An 18469-nucleotide genomic window follows, 5' to 3' on the forward strand; every position below is an offset into this window, starting at 1 on the left:
TTCCTGTGTGTGTTTGTGTGTGTGAGAGAGAGAGAGGGAGGGAGGGAGGAAAGAGAGAGTATGTGTGTGTGTGTGTATGCGCACATGCCTGTGTATGTGTGTCCAAATTTCCACTTTTTATTGGAAAAAAAATATTGGATTAGGGACCCAACCTACTCCAGTATGACCCCATATTCACTAATTATATCTGCAACCACCCTATTTCCCAATACAGTCACCTTCTGAGGTACTAGGGGTTAGGACTCTAACATACGAATTTTTGAGGTACAGAATTCAACCCAGGAGAGATAGTGATGGAAGCTATGTGAATGGAAGAACACATGAGCAGATGGGGAATGAGGAAAGAGCCCAGAGGAACTCCATGACACAGAAGAAACTAAAAAGAAATGACTGGAGAGAGAGGAATAGTGTCGGCAAAACCAATGATACCATGACCAAAGGAGGTAGTGTCCAGCAGTGTCCACCACAGGAAGGAGGACCAGGTGACTTTGATGAGAGTGAGTTTGTTGTTGCAATGGACTCTGATGAGAAGGAGCTGATCCGGAGAGGGAGAAGTTGAAGATTCCAGGGAGATAAGTCATTCACTAAAAAGGTCCTGACCCAGTGAGTGAGAAAGTAGTCTGAAGCCTCATTGGAGGAACTGGCCACTGTGAGATAACTGGGGATACTCCATTTAACCGCAAAGCTACAAACACACACTGCATCACTGTACCGGCAAACCATCGCCCTTAAGATGATGCTTTCCCAGGTCCCCTCCCCCCACCGTGGCTCAGATGGCGCGACCTCTCAGGGATGTGCAGTCACAGTCACACAATGATACCTTCACTGGAAGCCGACAGCTGCAAGTGTCACCTGAGCATCACAAACAGGAAGAGTTCACACAGATACCCTAACAGACACACTACTAACATCCTGTACTGTCACACACCCAGTCAGCCAGTCATGCACCGACCAAACTCTCTCAAGTACTGTCATACTGGATACACGGCCACACACAACACCCCTCCCTACGGTGTCACCAGCCCCTCATCCACACAGCTACATACACAGTCACAATCCCACAGGCTAACAGTAAGTTACCTTCTGTCTTGTCACACACATCTGGGTCCCAGCAGGGAGTGGGCCCCCCAGTTAAATATGCTTCTTATATACATCAACTTCATCATCTGTCTCTCTGCCTCTCTAGTTGTCTGTATCTGTCACGCGCGCACACCCACATACATATATATACACACACCACACACTCTCGCCGGGTGTGGGCCGGGGTCTGCGGGGCGGGGCAGGGATCCTGCCCGCAGCGCTGGCGCTCGGGACTCTGCCCGGGCCAGGGCGGCGGCCGCAACCCGGACGGCGACGTGGAGCGGCCACGTGGAGCGGTCCGGGGGAGGGCCGGGCGGCGGGAGCCGAGGCGCGGCGGCGGCGGCGGCGCACAGCCTCCAGCGACGACCCAGACGGACCGGCGCCGCCGCAGGTGGGTGCGAGCCCCGCCCGGTGGGTGGCCTGGGATCCCGCCGCGGGCAGCCGGGCGATGCTGCGCGCCGCGGGGCTGGACCGCGGGCGGGGGTGGCCTCCTGGCTCCGGGCCGGATGCTGAAGGCGCAGTCCCTCCGCATCCCTTGCGGCTCGGACGCAGCAGGAGCGCCGGCTCCAGCCTCTGGGCCCCTCTCCGAGGTTACCCCTGAGAGCAGGTAGAGGGAAGGCCTGGAAAGGGAGACCTGAGACCTGAGCCCTGAGCTCCTTGGCGACGATGGGTCGGGGTGGGGGTGGGGAGGGTGAAGTTCATCATCCCCCCAAAGGCTTTTCCCTTCTGGTCTTATTCGTTGCTCTGACAATCCCGGAGGGAGGGGAGGCTGGCAGGAGTTTCATCCTCATTTGACAGAGGAGGAGAAGGAAGAACCGAGGGTTATCACCCTGATGGAAATGGCAGGGGAGCCCAGCTCTAAGGTGTGGGACTTCTTGGTCTGTATAGCCATTGCCTCTTCTCTTGCGAGGGGGTGGGGTTGTGCTAGAGTCACAGGCGGCTCTGGAGGGAAGAGTTAAGGGAGAAGATTGAGTTCCAAATAACTTCCAACAGTATGAGCTGGAAATGGAATGGATGCCCTGTGAGGTGCCAGGCTCCTGTCCTGGGAAGTCCAGTGGAGGCTGATGGCCATTGACAGGGGTGCTGTGCAAGTAGTTTTGCACTAGATGGAAAGTCAAGCAATGAAAAGGCTCTCCCACATCCTAGAGTCTCTGAAATATTCAGGGAGCAATACTCACTGCCAATCACTCTACCTACATTTTCCAGTGCATCCTCCCTGAGCCCCTTCCAGATAGATAACGTTATCCTCATTTTTTGGGGGGGAGGGGGGTTGTATTTTTTAGGCCTCACTATGGGGCATGACGGAAAAGGCGATGGCACCCCACTCCAGTACTCTTGCCTGGAAAATCCCATGGATGGAGGAGCCTGGTAGGCTGAAGTCCATGGGGTTGCTCAGAGTCGGACAGGACTGAGCAACTTCACTTTTACTTTTCACCTTCATGCATTGGAGAAGGAAATGGCAACCCACTCCAGTATTCTTGCCTGGAGAATCCCAGGGACAGGGGAGCCTGGTGGGCTGCTGTCTATGGGGTCGCACAGAGTCGGACACGACTGAAGTGACTTAGCAGTAGCAGTAGCAGTATGGGGCATGAGGGGCTTCCCAGGTGGTCAGTGGTAAAGAACCTGCCTGCCAATGCAGGAGAGGTAAGAGACACCAGTTCCATCCCTGGGTGGGGAAGATCCCCTGGAGGAGGGCATGGCAACCCACTCCAGTATTCTTGCCTGGGAAATCCCATGGACAGAGGAGCCTGGCGGCTACAGTCCATAGAGTCAGGCAGAGTCGGACACGACTGAAGCGACTTAGCATGCACATGGGGCATGAGGGATATTAGTTTCCCAACGAGGGATCAAATCTGAGTCCCCGGAAACCAAGGCCCCTGCACTGGGAGCACAAGGTCTTAACCACTGGACTGCAAGAGAAGTCCCTATCCTCATTTTTTAGAGTGGAGGCCCCACAACACCTGCCGAGATCACACTGTTAGTACTATGACAGACTGGATTTGATTGGAATTCCAACTCCAAGGCCAGGCTCTCCTCCTATGCACTGATGCAAAGGCTGGAAGAAATCAAATACTGGAGGGTCATTGTGAATGTGTGTGTGTGTGTGTGTGTGTGTGTGTGTGTGATGTAAATAACTTTATTGGATTATATAACAACTCTAATAATTGTGGTGGCTTTTCTGTGGTCATTAGGGTAAATTGTGTTTAACCACATTGTAGTTATAGAAAATTATTAGGAACATATTTATTTGACAGGAAGTTTTCAATAACTGCTTTATTTCTGTTGCTTACAAGGGCTTCCCGGGTAGCTCAAATGGTAAAGAATCTGCCCACAATGCAGGAGACCCAGGTTTGATCCCAGAGTCAGGAAGATCCCCTGGAGAAGGACATGGCAAACAACTCTTCAATAAATAGTTAGAAATGTGAAAGGGTGAAGAAATCACATTACACCAACCTCATTAAATGTTACTTGAGCTGCCTTAGCCTGGTGGTGCTGGTGGTTTAGTCACTCAGTTGTGTCCGACTCTTTGTGACACCATGGACTGTAGCCCATCAGGCTCCTCTGTTTTTGAGATTTCCCAGGCAAGATACTGGAGTGGGTTGCCATACCTTCAACAGGGAATCTTCCCAATGCAGGGATCGAACCTGCATTACAAGTGTATTCTTTACCGACTGAGCCAGCAGGGAAGCATGTCTTAGTCTGGCTTCCTTTAAATCATAGAGGTGAGTTATCTGGACTAAAAATGTCCCATTTGGAAGCATGACTTAGGAGAATATTACTGAGATGACACTGAAAGCCCATATGCAGTTATTTGCTTCTGCAGTGGACTGCAACCAGAGTGTTAAGGTTGTTAGGAAGGCCCAAGATATTTCAGGTAAGGGATGAAACAGCTTGGGCAAAAGAACTGCAAGGTGAAAGTGAAAAGTATTTCCACATACTCCTGAACCCATCTGTTTGAAGCAAAATGTTAGGATGATGGAAATTGGGAAGATGAGTCTAAAAATGGTAACATGATATCTGATCAGAGAAGGCCTTGAATGTCCAGGTGAAGACTGAACTATAATAGAAATAGGGACCCACTGAAAGTTTTGGAGCAGTGGAGTTCCAGCAAAAGATTACTCTGATGTGGGTGTGGTGGTGGTTTGGTCACTAATTCGAATCTGACTCTTGCCACCCCATGGACTGTAGCCCACCAGGCTCCTTTGTCCATGGAATATTCAAGCAAGAATATTGGAGTGGGTTGCCATTTCCTTCTCCAGGGGATCTTCCCGACCCAGGGACGGAACCTGGGTCTCCTACATTGCAGGCAGATGCTTTACTGACTGAGCCACCAGGGAAGCGGATGTGGCTATGGAGGGTTCTTTAAAACAAGAAGCTATCAGAGACAGGGACAAGAATAAGACTCCTTGTGCAAGGAGTAATTCGTTATCCACTTAGTATTCACTGGAACTCTGTGAAGTAAGTATTATTATTATCTCCATCCTGCAGATAAGTTTACTGAGGGATAATTAACCTACTCAAGGTCACAGGGACAGTCTGTGGTGCAGCTGGGATCTGAACTTAGGTCTGGCTGGTTCCATAGCCCTGTCCACTGCACATGTGACACACTGCATGTGACAAATACATAGGACCAAGAGGAGGAAAATAAGAGTAATTCATGTGGGCAGGGTTCAGGACCAGGTCATCCTTTTCAGGGCCCAATATAAGAAAATATTGAGAATTTCAAGACAGAGACAGCAGAACCTTAGTCTAAGCCCAGGGCCCTTCTGAGAGCAGAGCCCTGTGTGACTTCCAAGAAGCCAATCTATCATTATGACAACTGACAAATCGCCTCAAAGCTTAGTGGCCGAAAACAATAGCATTGACTATACCTGTGAGTGTACATTCTGTGCAGGACTGTGAAGACAAGCTCAGTTCTGCTCCGGCAGTGTTGGCTGGGATAGCTGGAAGGCTGGGGCTTGGAATCATCTGCAGTTTTGCTCTCTCACCTGCCTGGCCCTTGGGTGGGAAGTGAGCAGCTGGGAGCTGCAGGAATCACAACCAGGACCTCTCAAGCATCCCTCTCCTTATGTGCTTCCTCCGAGTGGTCTTTTCAGCACAGCAGACTTCTTCCACAGTGGTTCAAGGTGTAACTGCATGTCAAGAGAGGGAGAGAGAGAGAGCCAGAACCAGGCACAAACCCTGTTGCCTTTTATGACTCAGACTTGGAGGTCACGTGGCATCATTTCCGCTGTTCATTATAAGTGAGTTCCTAAGTCTGGATCACATACAAGGAAAGGCAAATTTGACTTCAGCTATTTCTCACAAGAAAGACTTGGTAAAAAAAAAAAAAAAGAAAGAAAGACTTGGTAGATATGTTTTTCTTTTTTTTCCCTTTCCTTTTTTTCTGTATTTTATTTGATTTTTATTAGGGTATAATGGCTTTACAATGTTGTGTTAGTTTCTGCAGTACAATGAAGTAAATCAGCTATTTGTTGTTTAGTTGCTAAGTTGTGACTGACAGTTTTGCGACCCCATGGACTATAGCCCTCCAGGCTCTACTATCCCTGGGATTTTCCAGGCAAGAATACTGGAGTGGGTTGCCATTTCCTTCTCTAGGGGGTCTTCTCGACCCAGGGATCGAAACTGCATCTCCTACATTGTCAGGCAGGTTCTTTGCCACAGTGCCATACATATACATGTATCCCCTCCCTCTTGAACCTCCCTTCTACCCCCTCATCCCATCTCTCTAGGTCATCACGGAGCATCGAGCTGTGAGCTCCCTGTGCTGTACAGCAGCCTCCCACTAGCTAGCTATGGTAGTGTATATACACCAAGGCTACTCTTCCAACTCATCCCACCCTCCCCTTCCCTCACTGAGGGTAGACAGGTTTTTCAAACCAGCACCGTTGACCTAATGAGTGACTGGATCTGATGGGTGCTTCTCCTTTATGCCTGAACGGCTCCCACCAGTCATTCTTTGTAGTTTCCAAAAGGCAACTCCTAGTGGTGATAATGCATTAAGCCTGGATAATAGGTTTTGGCAGCTCTGGGGGATTTAAATTATTCCTGTGCCTCCTGTTGGCCCAGGTCTCGACAGTAAACAGATGGGGAGGAGAAAACAATTTAAAGATATCCAGGTGGGGAGACCAGAATGGTAGGTATGTGTGAAGCCCCTGCAGAGCAGTCCAGAAAAACTTCTGGGAGGAAAATTGCCTTATTGTATAATATCACCAGGTGCCGCGTTTTACACATCTTGTCTTATCGAACCTTCACCACACCCTGAGAGATGCTCTCATCATCCTCATGTTACAGATCAAGGTTCCAAAACACAGAAGTCACACAGTTGGTGAGTTTCAGAGTCTGCATTTGAACTTAGGCCAGCCTGAGGTTAGGGCCCATACCGTTAAACTTTGGGCTACATCCCCTATTCCTTAGCAATTCTGTGTTTCTGTTTTTCTCTTAAATTGTCGTTTTAACATTTGTATCTTTTCCTATTTATATAAATATGTAGTGTTATGGAGAAAAAAGAATGAGTAATTTTACCTAATATTATCATCTTACTTACAAGTTAGTGCCTACCATATAGTAGTGTGCTCATTAAATATAAGAATTGAATAGAACTAGCCCTTATTCTATAGACTTATATTGACACTTGCCTTCCCTACGAAGGCTCACCTCCTTTGTCCTTGTCACCAAAGGTCTTGACTTGGGCTGCTGCTTCCCATGGCGTCCTCTGCCTCATCCAGACCAAAGTCTATGCCTACTGTCGTTCTCCTTTTGGCCTCTTCTGGCCAGCTGGCCTATTCAACCATTTTGTGCCCCTATTTCTACCCTAGAGCCTGGAGCCCTCAGCCTCCTATCTTCAAACCCGTAGCACACTGGGTACCAAGAATTGGGTGAGGCAGCCCTCCTGTCCACTCACCTAGACCCTTGCTAAGCCATTGCTTCCTAACCAGAAACCCACTGTGGGCAGGGCCTTTTCTCTGATCCTCACCCTCACATAATGCTGCAGTTCTTGGATTTTCACTCAGTCTCCATGGGGTTTCCATGGAGATTTCTATCTCAAAGCCCCTGCTGGGAGTGGTGGTGAACAGCACATCCTGAAAACCCTAATAGCTTTGAACGCTGTTCCCTCCAGTCCTTCATCACTTGTCTTCTGAACTTGATTCATGATCTCTTTCATAATACAGAAGTTCATACTTTTAATATACTCAAATCTGTCCATTTTTTCCCTTTAAAACAAATTTAGAAATATTTATCATTTTTAATGGCTCTGTCACATAGTATGATTTGCTTAGCCTGTCTAAATGTTACACATTCAGGTTGTTTACAGTGCTTTGACTGCTATTAATAGCACAGCTATAAATATCTTTATCTATTTGTGTTCTTCCTTATGTAATCCTCAGGATGACACTGTTAGATCAGAGTTTTATGGTAATTAATTGGCAGGTTGCTCTACTGCCGGGGTCCAGCCCCGGCTGATCCAGGGAGTTCGAAGCGGGGACGGCGTCAGCGAGGATCAGGATACAATAGCTTCAATTAGATATTAATTAAAGATGTAAAGAGTAATAGAATGAGGATAGCTCAGTAGGAAAAATCAGTGGAGAAAAGAGGCTGAGTAGCTTGGTTTACGCGGGAGACCAATAAATCTTCAAGACAAGAAGCTTGCACCACTTACGTAGGTCGCAGGCGTCCTTCCGTTCTCCCGAAGGAGAGGAGACACTGAGGCCTCCCTGGTCAGATCTTAGAAGCCCAGACAAAATTAGTAAGCTTGGTGGGTTCCGCACTCCAGATGGAGACTCAGCCAGAGTGTAAGAGAGACAGCGACATGGGGAGACCAGTATTTTGAGAAACTGATCCCAATTCTTTATTTTCCATGGTCTACTTTTATACACTGAGATGTTATGCAAAAGTCACGCGGGGTCAGCAGTCCTGACTTTTATCAAAGTCAGGTGCTTCATACAAATGTATACAGAGGTCTTAGGGGTGTTACATCATCTTCTGGCCAGGGGGCCTGCTGACAATTTATGACCCTCTCCTTGTGACAGCAGTCAGTCAACCAGGACACTTATTTCTCCAGGGGTGATTATTCTTAAAACAGACGCCACCCAAATAAAGTTACATTCCTATAGGGTGAGGGTATAGTAGGTTTTAGTTAAGGAAAGAGTTTACTTAGCCTAAGGTCTAACGTGATTTATATCAAAGGTTAATACTTATTTCTTCTATATATTCATTAATGTGTGTAAGGGCAGGGGATGTGGAGACTTAGCAACAAACATTGGCTCAACAAATGAAAAACCCTTCACCAATACAGTTTCTAATCAGCCCACTATACTTATACTAATGGTTTTCTAACTTTTCTAAGGAACCTGTTTTTAGAAGGTTTAAAGCCTCTCGTGCCTCTCACAGTTGGGAGGCTGTGAGCAATCACATGTGGCCGGACAAGCCTGTCAGGCAGGCTAGAGAACCTTCAGAGGAGTTTGTAGGTTAAAACACTCTTGTCATGCCCAGGAGTTTTTATTAACTGGAGCTCTAAGTTAACTCCTTCTCCGAAAGAGGTGGTGGGGGACAGCCCCCCGTAAAGTCAGAGGTGTAGGTGAGAGCACAAAGTAGTAAAGTAGGCAGGCTCTGGTTTTGGGAGTGGATGCTCGAGAATTTCCAGGGGGACTCCTGAGGCTCGATCCCACCTTTGCGTATGTCAAGCCTCCTTCCTCATGACCTTTGCCACGGGCCGAGTGCCTCACTCTGGCCCCCAACACTCTAGAAATAGTTCAGGTTTATAGCTTTAGTTTATAGTTTATAGCTCCTAAAACAATATAGGTTAATACTCATAATTCAATTTCTTCAAGGGTTGTAGGACTTTTAGAATTTGAAAAAAAAGCAAAATTTGCTATTTCTTTTGATGTCAGTTTTGATGTTAAGTTTTTCTAGGAAAATGGCTATATCTGCTAAGTTTACAACTGTCTTCTATTTCTACAGTTATGTCTGCTTTTAATTCCTAATGTTGTTTATTTGTGCCTTTTCTCTTTGTTCTTAATGAAAATTGTTGGACGTTTTCTAACTTATTACTCCTTTTGAAGAAACACAGCTGTTTAGCTTTGGACGATCCTCTGTAGAAGGAAATGGCAATCCACTCCAGTACTCTTGCCTGAAAAATCCCATGAACAGAAGAGCCTGGTGGGCTACGTATAGTCCAGTCCGTGGAGTTGCAAAGTCAAACATGACTGGAGTGACTTAGCACACACAGATAGATGCATACTCCTTTCTATTGTATTTTAAATTTATTCTATCTTTTGTTATTTCATTTCTTTTAATTTCTTTAGGTTTATTCTCTTTTACTAGCTTCTTGAGTTGGAAACTTAACTCATTAGCTTTTAGCCTTTCTTTTAAGTTTTTAAGTCAATTCATTTCCCCTCTGTTTTAGCTATGTATCTTGCTTTGATGTAAATGTTTCCAGTATTATTCAATTTTAAGTACTGAAAAATTTCCATTATGATATTTTTCTCTGATGTATATTTAAATGTGCCTTTTACAGTTTTTATATAACTTATAATTTTTTTTTTTTGGCTGTACTATGCAGCTTGTGGAATCTTAGTTCCCCAACCAGAGACCCAGACCCTCATCAGTGAAAGCCCAGAGTTCTAACCACTGTACTGCCAGAGAATTCCCTAAATGAGATTTTTTACATCATTTTTGTTACTGATTCCTAATGTAATTGCTTTTAATCTCATAACAGTATGAGACTGATTCTTTAATACTTGTTGAGTCACATTCTTTGGCCTTCTGCTTTTCAGTTTTTATAAATAATCCACATGTGTTGAGAATATGCATTTGCTAAGTGACTGGAGTTGGGTTTTCTATTTGTCCATTAGCTCAAGTTTAGTAAATGTTTTATCCAATCATCTGTCTACGTTTTTACTAATTTGTAGTCTATTTAATCTTTCAGATACTGTTTGATATATGTTAAATTCTCCCCCATAATAGCAGATTAGATTTTTCTGATTGAGTTTATGCCAGCTTTTTTTCTAAAGACTTTGTTTTAGAGCAGTTCTAAGTTTGCAGCAAAACTGAGAAGTTTCCCATATAATTCCCTATATACACACAGCCTTGTCCATTATCACTACGCCCACCAGAATGGTACATGATGAATTGAGAACCTAAACTGACACAGCATAATCATCCAAAGTCCACAGTCAACCACAGGGTTCATCCTTGGTGTTGTACATTCTATGGGTTTGAACAAATTCCCTGGAGGAGGAAATGGCAACCCACTCCAGTATACTTGCTTGGGAAATCCCATGGACAGAGGAGCCTGGCAGGCTACAGTCCATGGGGTCACAAAGAGTTGGGCATGAGTTAGCAGCTAAATAACAATAGGTGTGTAGTGTTATGCCATTTATCATTTTAGATGTTTTTAGGCTATGTTATTAGGTATCTACAGGTTCAGAATTATTATACCTTCCTAGGGGATTAAATTTTCATGCATTTTATAATGACATGCTTTTATCTATAATAATGCTTTTCACCTTAAGGTCCATTTATTCTAATATTGATAAAGCTATGTTGGTTTTCTTTTCTCTAGTATTGCTTTATGTATCCTTTTCCCACCATTTTGCTTTCAACTTTTCTGTGTTAATCTCTTAATCTCTTGAAAATTGCATGTGATTTGTATGTTGTTTTATGTAATTTTGATAATCTCTATTTCTTAACTGATGAATTTATACAATTTATGTTTATTATGATTACTGATACACTTGGATCTATTTTACTATCTTATTTTATGCTTTCTACTTGTCTTCCTTTTTAATCATTTAATTCATTTTTAGCTTCTCTTTTTTCTGTTTTCCTGCCTTCCTTTGGAATGATTTTAAAAAATTTCCATTCCTTTTTTTCCTGCTTGTTTGAGGTCAAACATTTCATTTCTATCTTTTAGCGGTTATTAGAAAAATTTTACATGCATAGTTAACAGTTGATCATTATGTCCACTGTCTTCCCAAAAAACTGTCCTCACCTTATATCTTAATGTTGTCCAATAATGTAGCTCCCACCATCTTTTTTTGCCCCATATAGTAATATAATTATAATTGTTTAACAATCTTTGTTAGATTTCCCCACATTCTGATTTGTGTGTGTGTGTGTGTGGTTGCGCTGGGTCTATTTTTGCGAGCAGGCTTTCTCTAGTTGCGCAAGCTAGGGCTACTCTTCATGGGAGTGCACTGGCTTCCTGATGTGATGGTTTCTCTGTGGAACACAGGCTCCAGGTGCATGAGCTGCAGTAGTTGCTGCACGCTGGCTCAATAGTTATGGTTCACAGGCTTAGTTGCTCTGCTCAGTGTGGAATCTTCCCAGGCCAGGGATTGAACCTGTGTCCCCTGCATTGGTAGTCAAATTCCTATCCACTGTACCACCAGAGAAGTCCCATTCTGATTTCTTCTTTCACCCTTTTCCCATGCATTCCAAATGTTCCTTCTGGGATCATTTTCCTTCTTCCTGAGTTATACCTCTTAGAATTTTCTTTAATAGAGAACTGTTGGTGGTAAATTCTGTTATCTAAAATTTGTCAAACATTTTTTGTTTAATCTCATTCTTAAAAGATAATTTTGCTGAGAATAAAAATCTAAAATGGCAATTTCCCCCACCTTTTTTGACACATTGAAATATTATACTACTGTGTTCTGGCATCACTGTTGCTGTTGTGAAATCAGCTGTCCATCTAATTATTCTTCCTTTTAGGTGATTTGTCTTTTCAGTTTGAGTACTTTTGAGATCTTCTCTTTTTCTTGGTTTTCTGTTTTTTCAGAACAGCAATTCTAGATGTGTATTTCTGTTTATTTAATCTGCCTGGGCTTGTTGGGCTTCCTGGATGGGAGTTAGTGTTTCGCAACATAGTAGAATAATCTCAGCTACTATTTCTTCAAATTCTGTTTTTAATCCAATTTTCTCTATTATCTCCTCCATGCTACTTTGTTTTATATTTTATATGTCTTTGACTCAATTAACTGTACTCTGGACCATTTATTTAGATCTATTCTCCAGTTCACTAATTCTTACATCATCTGTGTCTAATTTATTTAACTCACTCATTGCATTTAAAAGAGAATCAATCTTTTCTTTGTATAAGTTACATTTTGAGAGGATAGCTATTTGAATCCCAAAGATATGTAAGGAATCTCCTGTTAGTCTCTTCACATTGAATGGGCCCAAGCATTCTTTATCTCTGGTCTTTGCTATTGCATGAAGCATTCAGCTGATAATTCATGTTCAGTTGGCTTGGTTTGGCAGATACCCTAGGCAAAAGTTGACTTCAAGCACAGTTTTCCCCCAGGGATTACTGTTTCCACTGTGCCTTTATGCTCTGGGTATTTCTTACTTTCTTGCCAACTAAATGCATTTAAAAATATACTTTCTACTTTTATCTAACTTTGTAGTTACTTTCATTGGAATGTTTATTCTCATACTCCCAGACATGGAAGCCTGGATATTTTTCTAGTCCATCCTTTCATTGAGGTGTGTTCCCTGTGGCGGGACCGCTAAAGGTCCCCAAGCAGTATAGAGAGCTCAGTTCTGTCTCCCTTGGATGGGTCCAAGACCTATCTTCTCTCCTGGCTACAACAACTAAAGCCCAAGGATCTACGTTGCCAGCCAAAGTTCATGAACATTCTTATTTTTTTTTAAATCTATATATTTACTTATTTTTGGTTACATTGGGTCTTGGCTGCAGCACAAAGGAACTTCTGTTGTGCTTGGTCTCAGTAGTTGAGGCATGTGAGCTTAGTTGCCCCGCAGCATGTGGGATCTTAGTTCCTGGACCAGGGATTAAAACCATGTCCTCTGCATTGGAAGATGGATTCTTTACTGGATCACGAGGGGAGTCCCCATGAACAGCCTTAAGGCAGCTGTGCATCTACTTGACCACACCAACAAACCATGTAGATTTACTGTATCTTTTCGGGCCAACTTATGCATAGAAAAATGGGGACAGTGTCTATGACTTTCTGTAGCTTCACTTACTTGTGGTCTTCCATGCTCAAGACAGCTCTATTTGTGTAATAGCTACACAAGCATCTACCTGTTGGCCAGATGCTCACCAGCTTTAGGAAGATCTCTTAGGAAGATGATATCTTCCTTTACAGTGGTTCTGAACCTTGTCAGGGTCATGGAACTCCTTGAGAATTGGCTGAAAGCTATGCTCCTTTCTCCAGGAAAATTCAATGCCAGTCAGAACATAGGGCACTATTTCAGAGGGTTCCTAATTGTCTGCTGTAGATGATTAAGGACCTGTTGATTTATCTTCCTAGAAAGGAGTTTGAGGTTTCAGGCCTCAGCTCTGGAGGGCTTCTGCTTCCTCAGAAACTCCCATGATATGTACACGATCCTGGAACTAATGAGAAAGCTTCTTGCTCTGTGCTTTGGTTGATCCTCTATTTGACTGTTTTTATTTAATCAATTGATTGTGCTGCCAATGGACCTACGCAATGTAGGCCTAAAAGAACATTTTTGTTTTTTTCCTTTATACTGAGATCTGGTTTCCCCAATTGCGTTTAGTAAATAGCAGTTCTTGGGACCACTGTTATATTGACCCTGATTTGTTGTGTTTTCAAACCCTACCTGAGCGTTGACCTATTTCAAAGAGTCTGAGTTTCTTTTGATTTGTTCTTCAGTGAGTTTTTAATTAATGCAAACCAACAATTTGTTTCCCTTCCTATTTAAGGCTTTTTGTGACTCTCTGCACTTCTTTTTAAAAGATATTTATTTAACTGGCTACACCAGGTCTTCATTGCGGCATGTGGGATCTTTTAGTTTCAGGATGCAAACTCTTAGTTGTGGCCTGGTGGGATCTAGTTCCCCACCAGGGATTGAACCTAGGCCCCCTGCATTGGGAGCGTAGAGTCTTAGCCACGGGACGACCAGGGAAGTCCCACTCTTGGCATGTCTAGTTCGGCCTTTTTCTTAACCTCTCTGAACTAGTTTCCACCTGTAAAATTATTGGACTGAACTAAATCAGACATGCTTAAACTTCACTTCTCTGAGCACTCCCCCTGCCACACATTAATGTTACCTGTGAAATAGAGATTATTAGCATATCGTTTCTGTTTTATTTGGGTATCTTCCTCGAGGTTTTGTGCATTAATACTCTGCAGGGGTATGCAGGATGGAGTGGGGGATGATTATAGGAGCGGCAGTGAGGGCTAGTAGCTGTGACAAAAGTTGCTGTAACAGCTCCTGACAGCTCTCTGACATCACATGTCTGGAGTGACTTGGGCATGCACTTCTCTGGGGGGAACAGGAGTTGGGTGCAGGGAGAGGCTCCTGTCTGCAGCTCAGCTTCACCCAGCACAGGTCTGCAGTATGCCCTTTACATGCTGGATCTGAAATAAGATGTATTGGGGATCGCTGATGTCCTGTGTGGCTCCTCCCTGTGCAGGAGTCCTGTTCCCTGGATGGCAGGCAGAGGCAGAGGGAGGCGTTGCTGTCTAATCCATCGATCCCCACTCTGTGGCAGACCCCTTCCCTCTGCTTCCCTACTCCTGTTCCTACTTCCAGTTACAGGAAGGATGTTACCTGTGAAGATGAGAACGTTACTGCTGCTGCTCCTGCCCCTGAGTCAGGCTGCTCCCAAAGATGGCACCATGAGGTAATGGCATTCAGAGGGCAGGGCCATGGGCCGAGAGCAGGGGGAGTCTCAGGAGGGTGTGGTGTGGGCCCCTCTGGGAGCTGGGAGAGTGGGCATACACTCCTTGATTTCTGTGTCATCCCCACCACCTCAACCACTGCATTGTGCTTGTCGGAGTGTCCTCTCCAAAGTGGGCATCGACACCTGTTTTCTAGACTCACTTGGAAGTGGGAGCTCATTTCCAATGAGGTGTGAGGTTATGCGCTTCGGAAGGGGCTGCTTTTATGAGGAGCTTCTAACAGTAGAAGCTCCAAAGAAATAGAGATCCTTAGCATATCATTTGTGTTTTATTTGAGTATCTTCTTCGAGGTTTTGTGTATTAATACTATGCAGGGGGTATGCGGGCTGTGGTCAGGGGATGGATACACGAGTAGCAGCGAGGGCTGGCAGCAGTGACAAAAGTTGCTGTAACAGCTCCTGACAGTTCTCTGACATCACACGTCTGGAGTGACTTGAGCAAACAGGGATCCCTGTCCAGAACTATGAGAAAATCTTGAGCGTTATAAAAACCCTTGAGCAGATTGAAACTCTAAAACCAATGTCTACACCTCAACGTGGTGGGTGAAAAGGGTCCATTTTATGTTATAGAGCACATTGGGTCTATATAAAACTGGGCAGTACCAGGGCTCAGCTAGAGACCTGTCCCTTAACAACCAACATCACAGGAGAAGAGTTGCCACAATCCACATCGTCCTGCCACCCACTGTGTTGGTTTCCTGGGGCTCCACCTTGTGTCTACTGGGTGTGGCCTCCTCCAGCCACCACCTAACCAGATATTTTATTGGGATTTTCACTTAACATCTAAGCTAGGAATCTGCAAAGGCAGAATCTGGGGAGTAAGGTCGTGCTCCTGAGGCTCCCCCCAAGGCTTTTGGGGACCTGGAGAAGCAGCTCCTTTTGGGCCTGGGAGGTGATCTCTATCAGGAGCTTGGGAGTAGAAGCCTATGAGGCTGGGCCCTCGGGGAGGCTTTTTGCAAGGCCAGTCCTTCCCTCCCTCTCCAGGTTAGACCCTGAAGCACAGCATCTGCCTCTGCCCAACCCCTTCGAGCCAGGCCAGGAGCAACTTCGGTGAGTAGGCTGGGGTGAAGCCAGGCCTGGGGCTGCAGACTGGTGTCTAGTGGGCTGATTTTCCATTTTTTTGCCAGACTTCTACAGAGCTACCTAAAGGGACTAGAGAGGATGGAAGAGGAGCCAGAGCACATGAGCCGAGAGCAGGGTAAGGGGCTGGGCCGATGGGACCAGTGGACGGGAGGCTCAGGGCAACCAGAGCTGGGACTGACATCAGGCGATCCCGTGACTCCTGCCTGATCCAGCTGTCCCCTGATGCCTCTTCTGATCCAGTTTCTCTTCCTTAGTTCTCCTCTACCTCTTTGCTCTCCACGACTATGACCAGAGTGGACAGCTGGATGGCCTGGAGCTGCTGTCCATGTTGACAGCCGCTCTGGCCCCTGGAGCTTCTGACTCTCCCACCACCAACCCGGTAAGCCCTTCTTCTTCTCCATGAAGAAGACCCAGCTCCTTGGGGATTTGGGTTTTTTTTTTTTTTATTTATTTTTGGCTTCACTGGGTCTTCATTGCTGCAGGCGAGCTTTCTCTAGTTGTGGCAAGTAGGAGCTACTCTCCAGTTGTGGTCTTTGGGTTTCTCATTGTGGTGGCTTCTCTTGTCGCAGAGCACTGCCTAGGGTGCACAGGCTTCAGTAGTTGTGGTGTGTGGGCTTAGTTACCCCCAGGCACGTGGAATCTTCCTGGACCAGGGCTTGAACCCATGTCCCCTTCATTGGCAGGGGGATTCTTAACCACTGACCACCAGGGAAGACCACCAGGGAAGTCTGCTTTTGTTTTTGTCATCATGACTTTTTTTTTTAGTGAATCCCCTGTAAAAGGAGGGCTTAGAGCCCGCATGGCAGGGATGTAGGGTATATGGGGAGGGTCAGGGTTCCTGGGAGCATCCCGTCACTACAGACTCTTCCACAGGTGATCCTGGTAGTGGACAAGGTGCTGGAGACTCAGGACCTGAATGGGGATGGGCTTATGACCCCTGCAGAGCTTGTCAATTTCCCTGGAGAGGCTCCGAGGCACACAGAGCCCAGAGAGCCTCCGGAGCCACAAGATGTTGAGATGCAGCCTCTGTTGGCTAAAAGCCCATCGAGACAAGAAGAACATGACGCTCTGAGTCCTGGAGAAGCAGCTGGAGGACAGGCAGAGGCCAGAAGGGAGTTCTTGGAGCCTGTACAGGAGGCTGGGGGACAGGCTGATGCTGTAAGAGAAGCCCCAGGCCCTGGAGGGGAGGTTGGGGGACAGGTAGAGACTGGGGACGCTGGAGAGAGAGCAGAAGAACTTCTAGGAGAAACACTGGGGTCTAAGAACTCCCCAAATGAGCTTGAGGTTCATGCTATTCAGCTGGAGAATAGTGAGATGTAAACCTTGAGGGTACAGGTTTGCACCACTAGAAGTCTCAGTGTTGGAACATAAGCTCTAAGGGTAGGGTGTGTATATTAGGATGACGACCACCTCTGTGCCCCCTCCTTGGCCCCAGTAGGTGGTAGGTCTTTCTGTGCAGTTCAGTTCAGTCTGTGCAGTTCAGGGAGACCCTAAGTTGAAGGGCAGCTTTAGGGCCCAGATGACCAATAAAGAACTGAATGAACCCATCCCCCTGGGCCATTGATCCTCTGGCCCAGCGTGCCCTGGCCTCAGACTGCAGGGGTCAGGGACCGGACAGGCCTCTTGGGAGGGCAGGAATTCAGTTTACCCAGTGTTCCTAGATGAGACACAGAAGAGTTCAGCACTAGGCCCCAGCCAGCTGCAGACAACCGGGGAAGGGAGCTCAGCCTCTCCCCAGGGCCCAACCGCTGATGCACCCTCCTGTATTCAGGGCAGGTCTGCTCCATCACCCTGTATCGCTCCCCACACCTGAAAATATTAATAATAACTGCCACTTAGAGTGCCTAGTGCACACCAGGCATCATGCTGGGCATTTTATAGATTGTGATTTCACCCTCACCATAATTGTATGACCAGGTGCAATGATCTCTATTTGATGATAAAGAAATTGGGGAAGATGGAATTCAGTAACATACCCAAGGTGAAAGTGAAAGTCACTCAGTCGTGTCCTGCTCTTTGCAACCCCATACAGTTCATGGAATTCTCCAGGCCAGAATACTGGAGTGGGTAGCCTTTCCCTTCTCCAGGGGATCTTCCCAACCCAGGGACTGAACCCAGGTCTCCTGCATTGCGGGCGGATTCTTTACCAGCTGAGCCACAAGGGAAGCCCAAGAATACTGGAGTGGGTAGCCTATTCCTTTTCCAGGGGATCTTCCCAACCCAGGAATCGAACCAGGGTCTCCTGCATTGCAGGCAGATTCTTTACCAACTGAGCTATCAGGGAAACCGGTACCTAAGGTGACATAGCTAATTAGTGGCCGATTTGAATTCAGATCTGTCTGACCCTAAAACCCATATCTTTGATCACATTCTATGGCCTCACCCTGCTGCCCCAACTCCCACATGGACATTTGCTGATTCCCACATGCCTTCAGTCTGGGTCTCTCCCAGGGAAGGCACCACTGTATCCTGGGTCACATTTGTGGCCGAGGCACCTTCTTGACTCCAAGGCAACTTCCAGGGTGGGGCTTGGGGGAAGTTACTGGGGAGATATTTTTGGATTGCAGAGGCTCCACCAGACCACAGAGTAGGCTCCCTGCCTGCTGGCCTGTCAGGTTGCCTCAGCCACGT

The 18469-nt window shown here is 46.0% G+C and overlaps 1 protein-coding gene across 2 annotated transcripts; it reads left to right on the forward strand.

The window, feature by feature from the left end:
• Positions 1-1369: 1369 nt before the first annotated feature.
• On the forward strand, positions 1370-17831 carry CGREF1 (cell growth regulator with EF-hand domain 1). 2 transcript variants are annotated; one of them, XM_061433033.1, is made up of 6 exons: positions 1370-1471; positions 14608-14698; positions 15740-15805; positions 15883-15953; positions 16093-16217; positions 16712-17831. In XM_061433033.1, exons 2-6 carry the CDS (start codon positions 14619-14621, stop codon positions 17156-17158), a joined length of 789 nt encoding a protein of 262 aa, XP_061289017.1. In that variant the 5' UTR covers positions 1370-1471; positions 14608-14618; the 3' UTR covers positions 17159-17831. The 2 variants fall into 2 exon arrangements, with proteins under 2 accessions (XP_061289017.1, XP_061289018.1); XM_061433034.1 differs by lacking the exon at positions 1370-1471 and adding an exon at positions 6301-6409.
• Positions 17832-18469: the final 638 nt, after the last annotated feature.

The sequence above is a fragment of the Bos javanicus genome, chromosome 11, assembly GCF_032452875.1.
Source record: "Bos javanicus breed banteng chromosome 11, ARS-OSU_banteng_1.0, whole genome shotgun sequence".
In the NCBI taxonomy this organism is placed as follows: Eukaryota; Metazoa; Chordata; class Mammalia; order Artiodactyla; family Bovidae; genus Bos; species Bos javanicus.

Bases quoted from the DNA above. Each gene is read 5' to 3' on its own strand.
- CGREF1 (XM_061433034.1), top strand. From the start codon at position 6,367: ATGTTACAGATCAAGGTTCCAAAACACAGAAGTCACACAGTTG. The intron at 14,699-15,739 runs GTAATGGCATTC...CTCCCTCTCCAG, and splicing joins CCCAAAGATGGCACCATGAG to GTTAGACCCTGAAGCACAGC. The intron at 15,806-15,882 runs GTGAGTAGGCTG...TTTTTTTGCCAG, and splicing joins CCAGGCCAGGAGCAACTTCG to ACTTCTACAGAGCTACCTAA.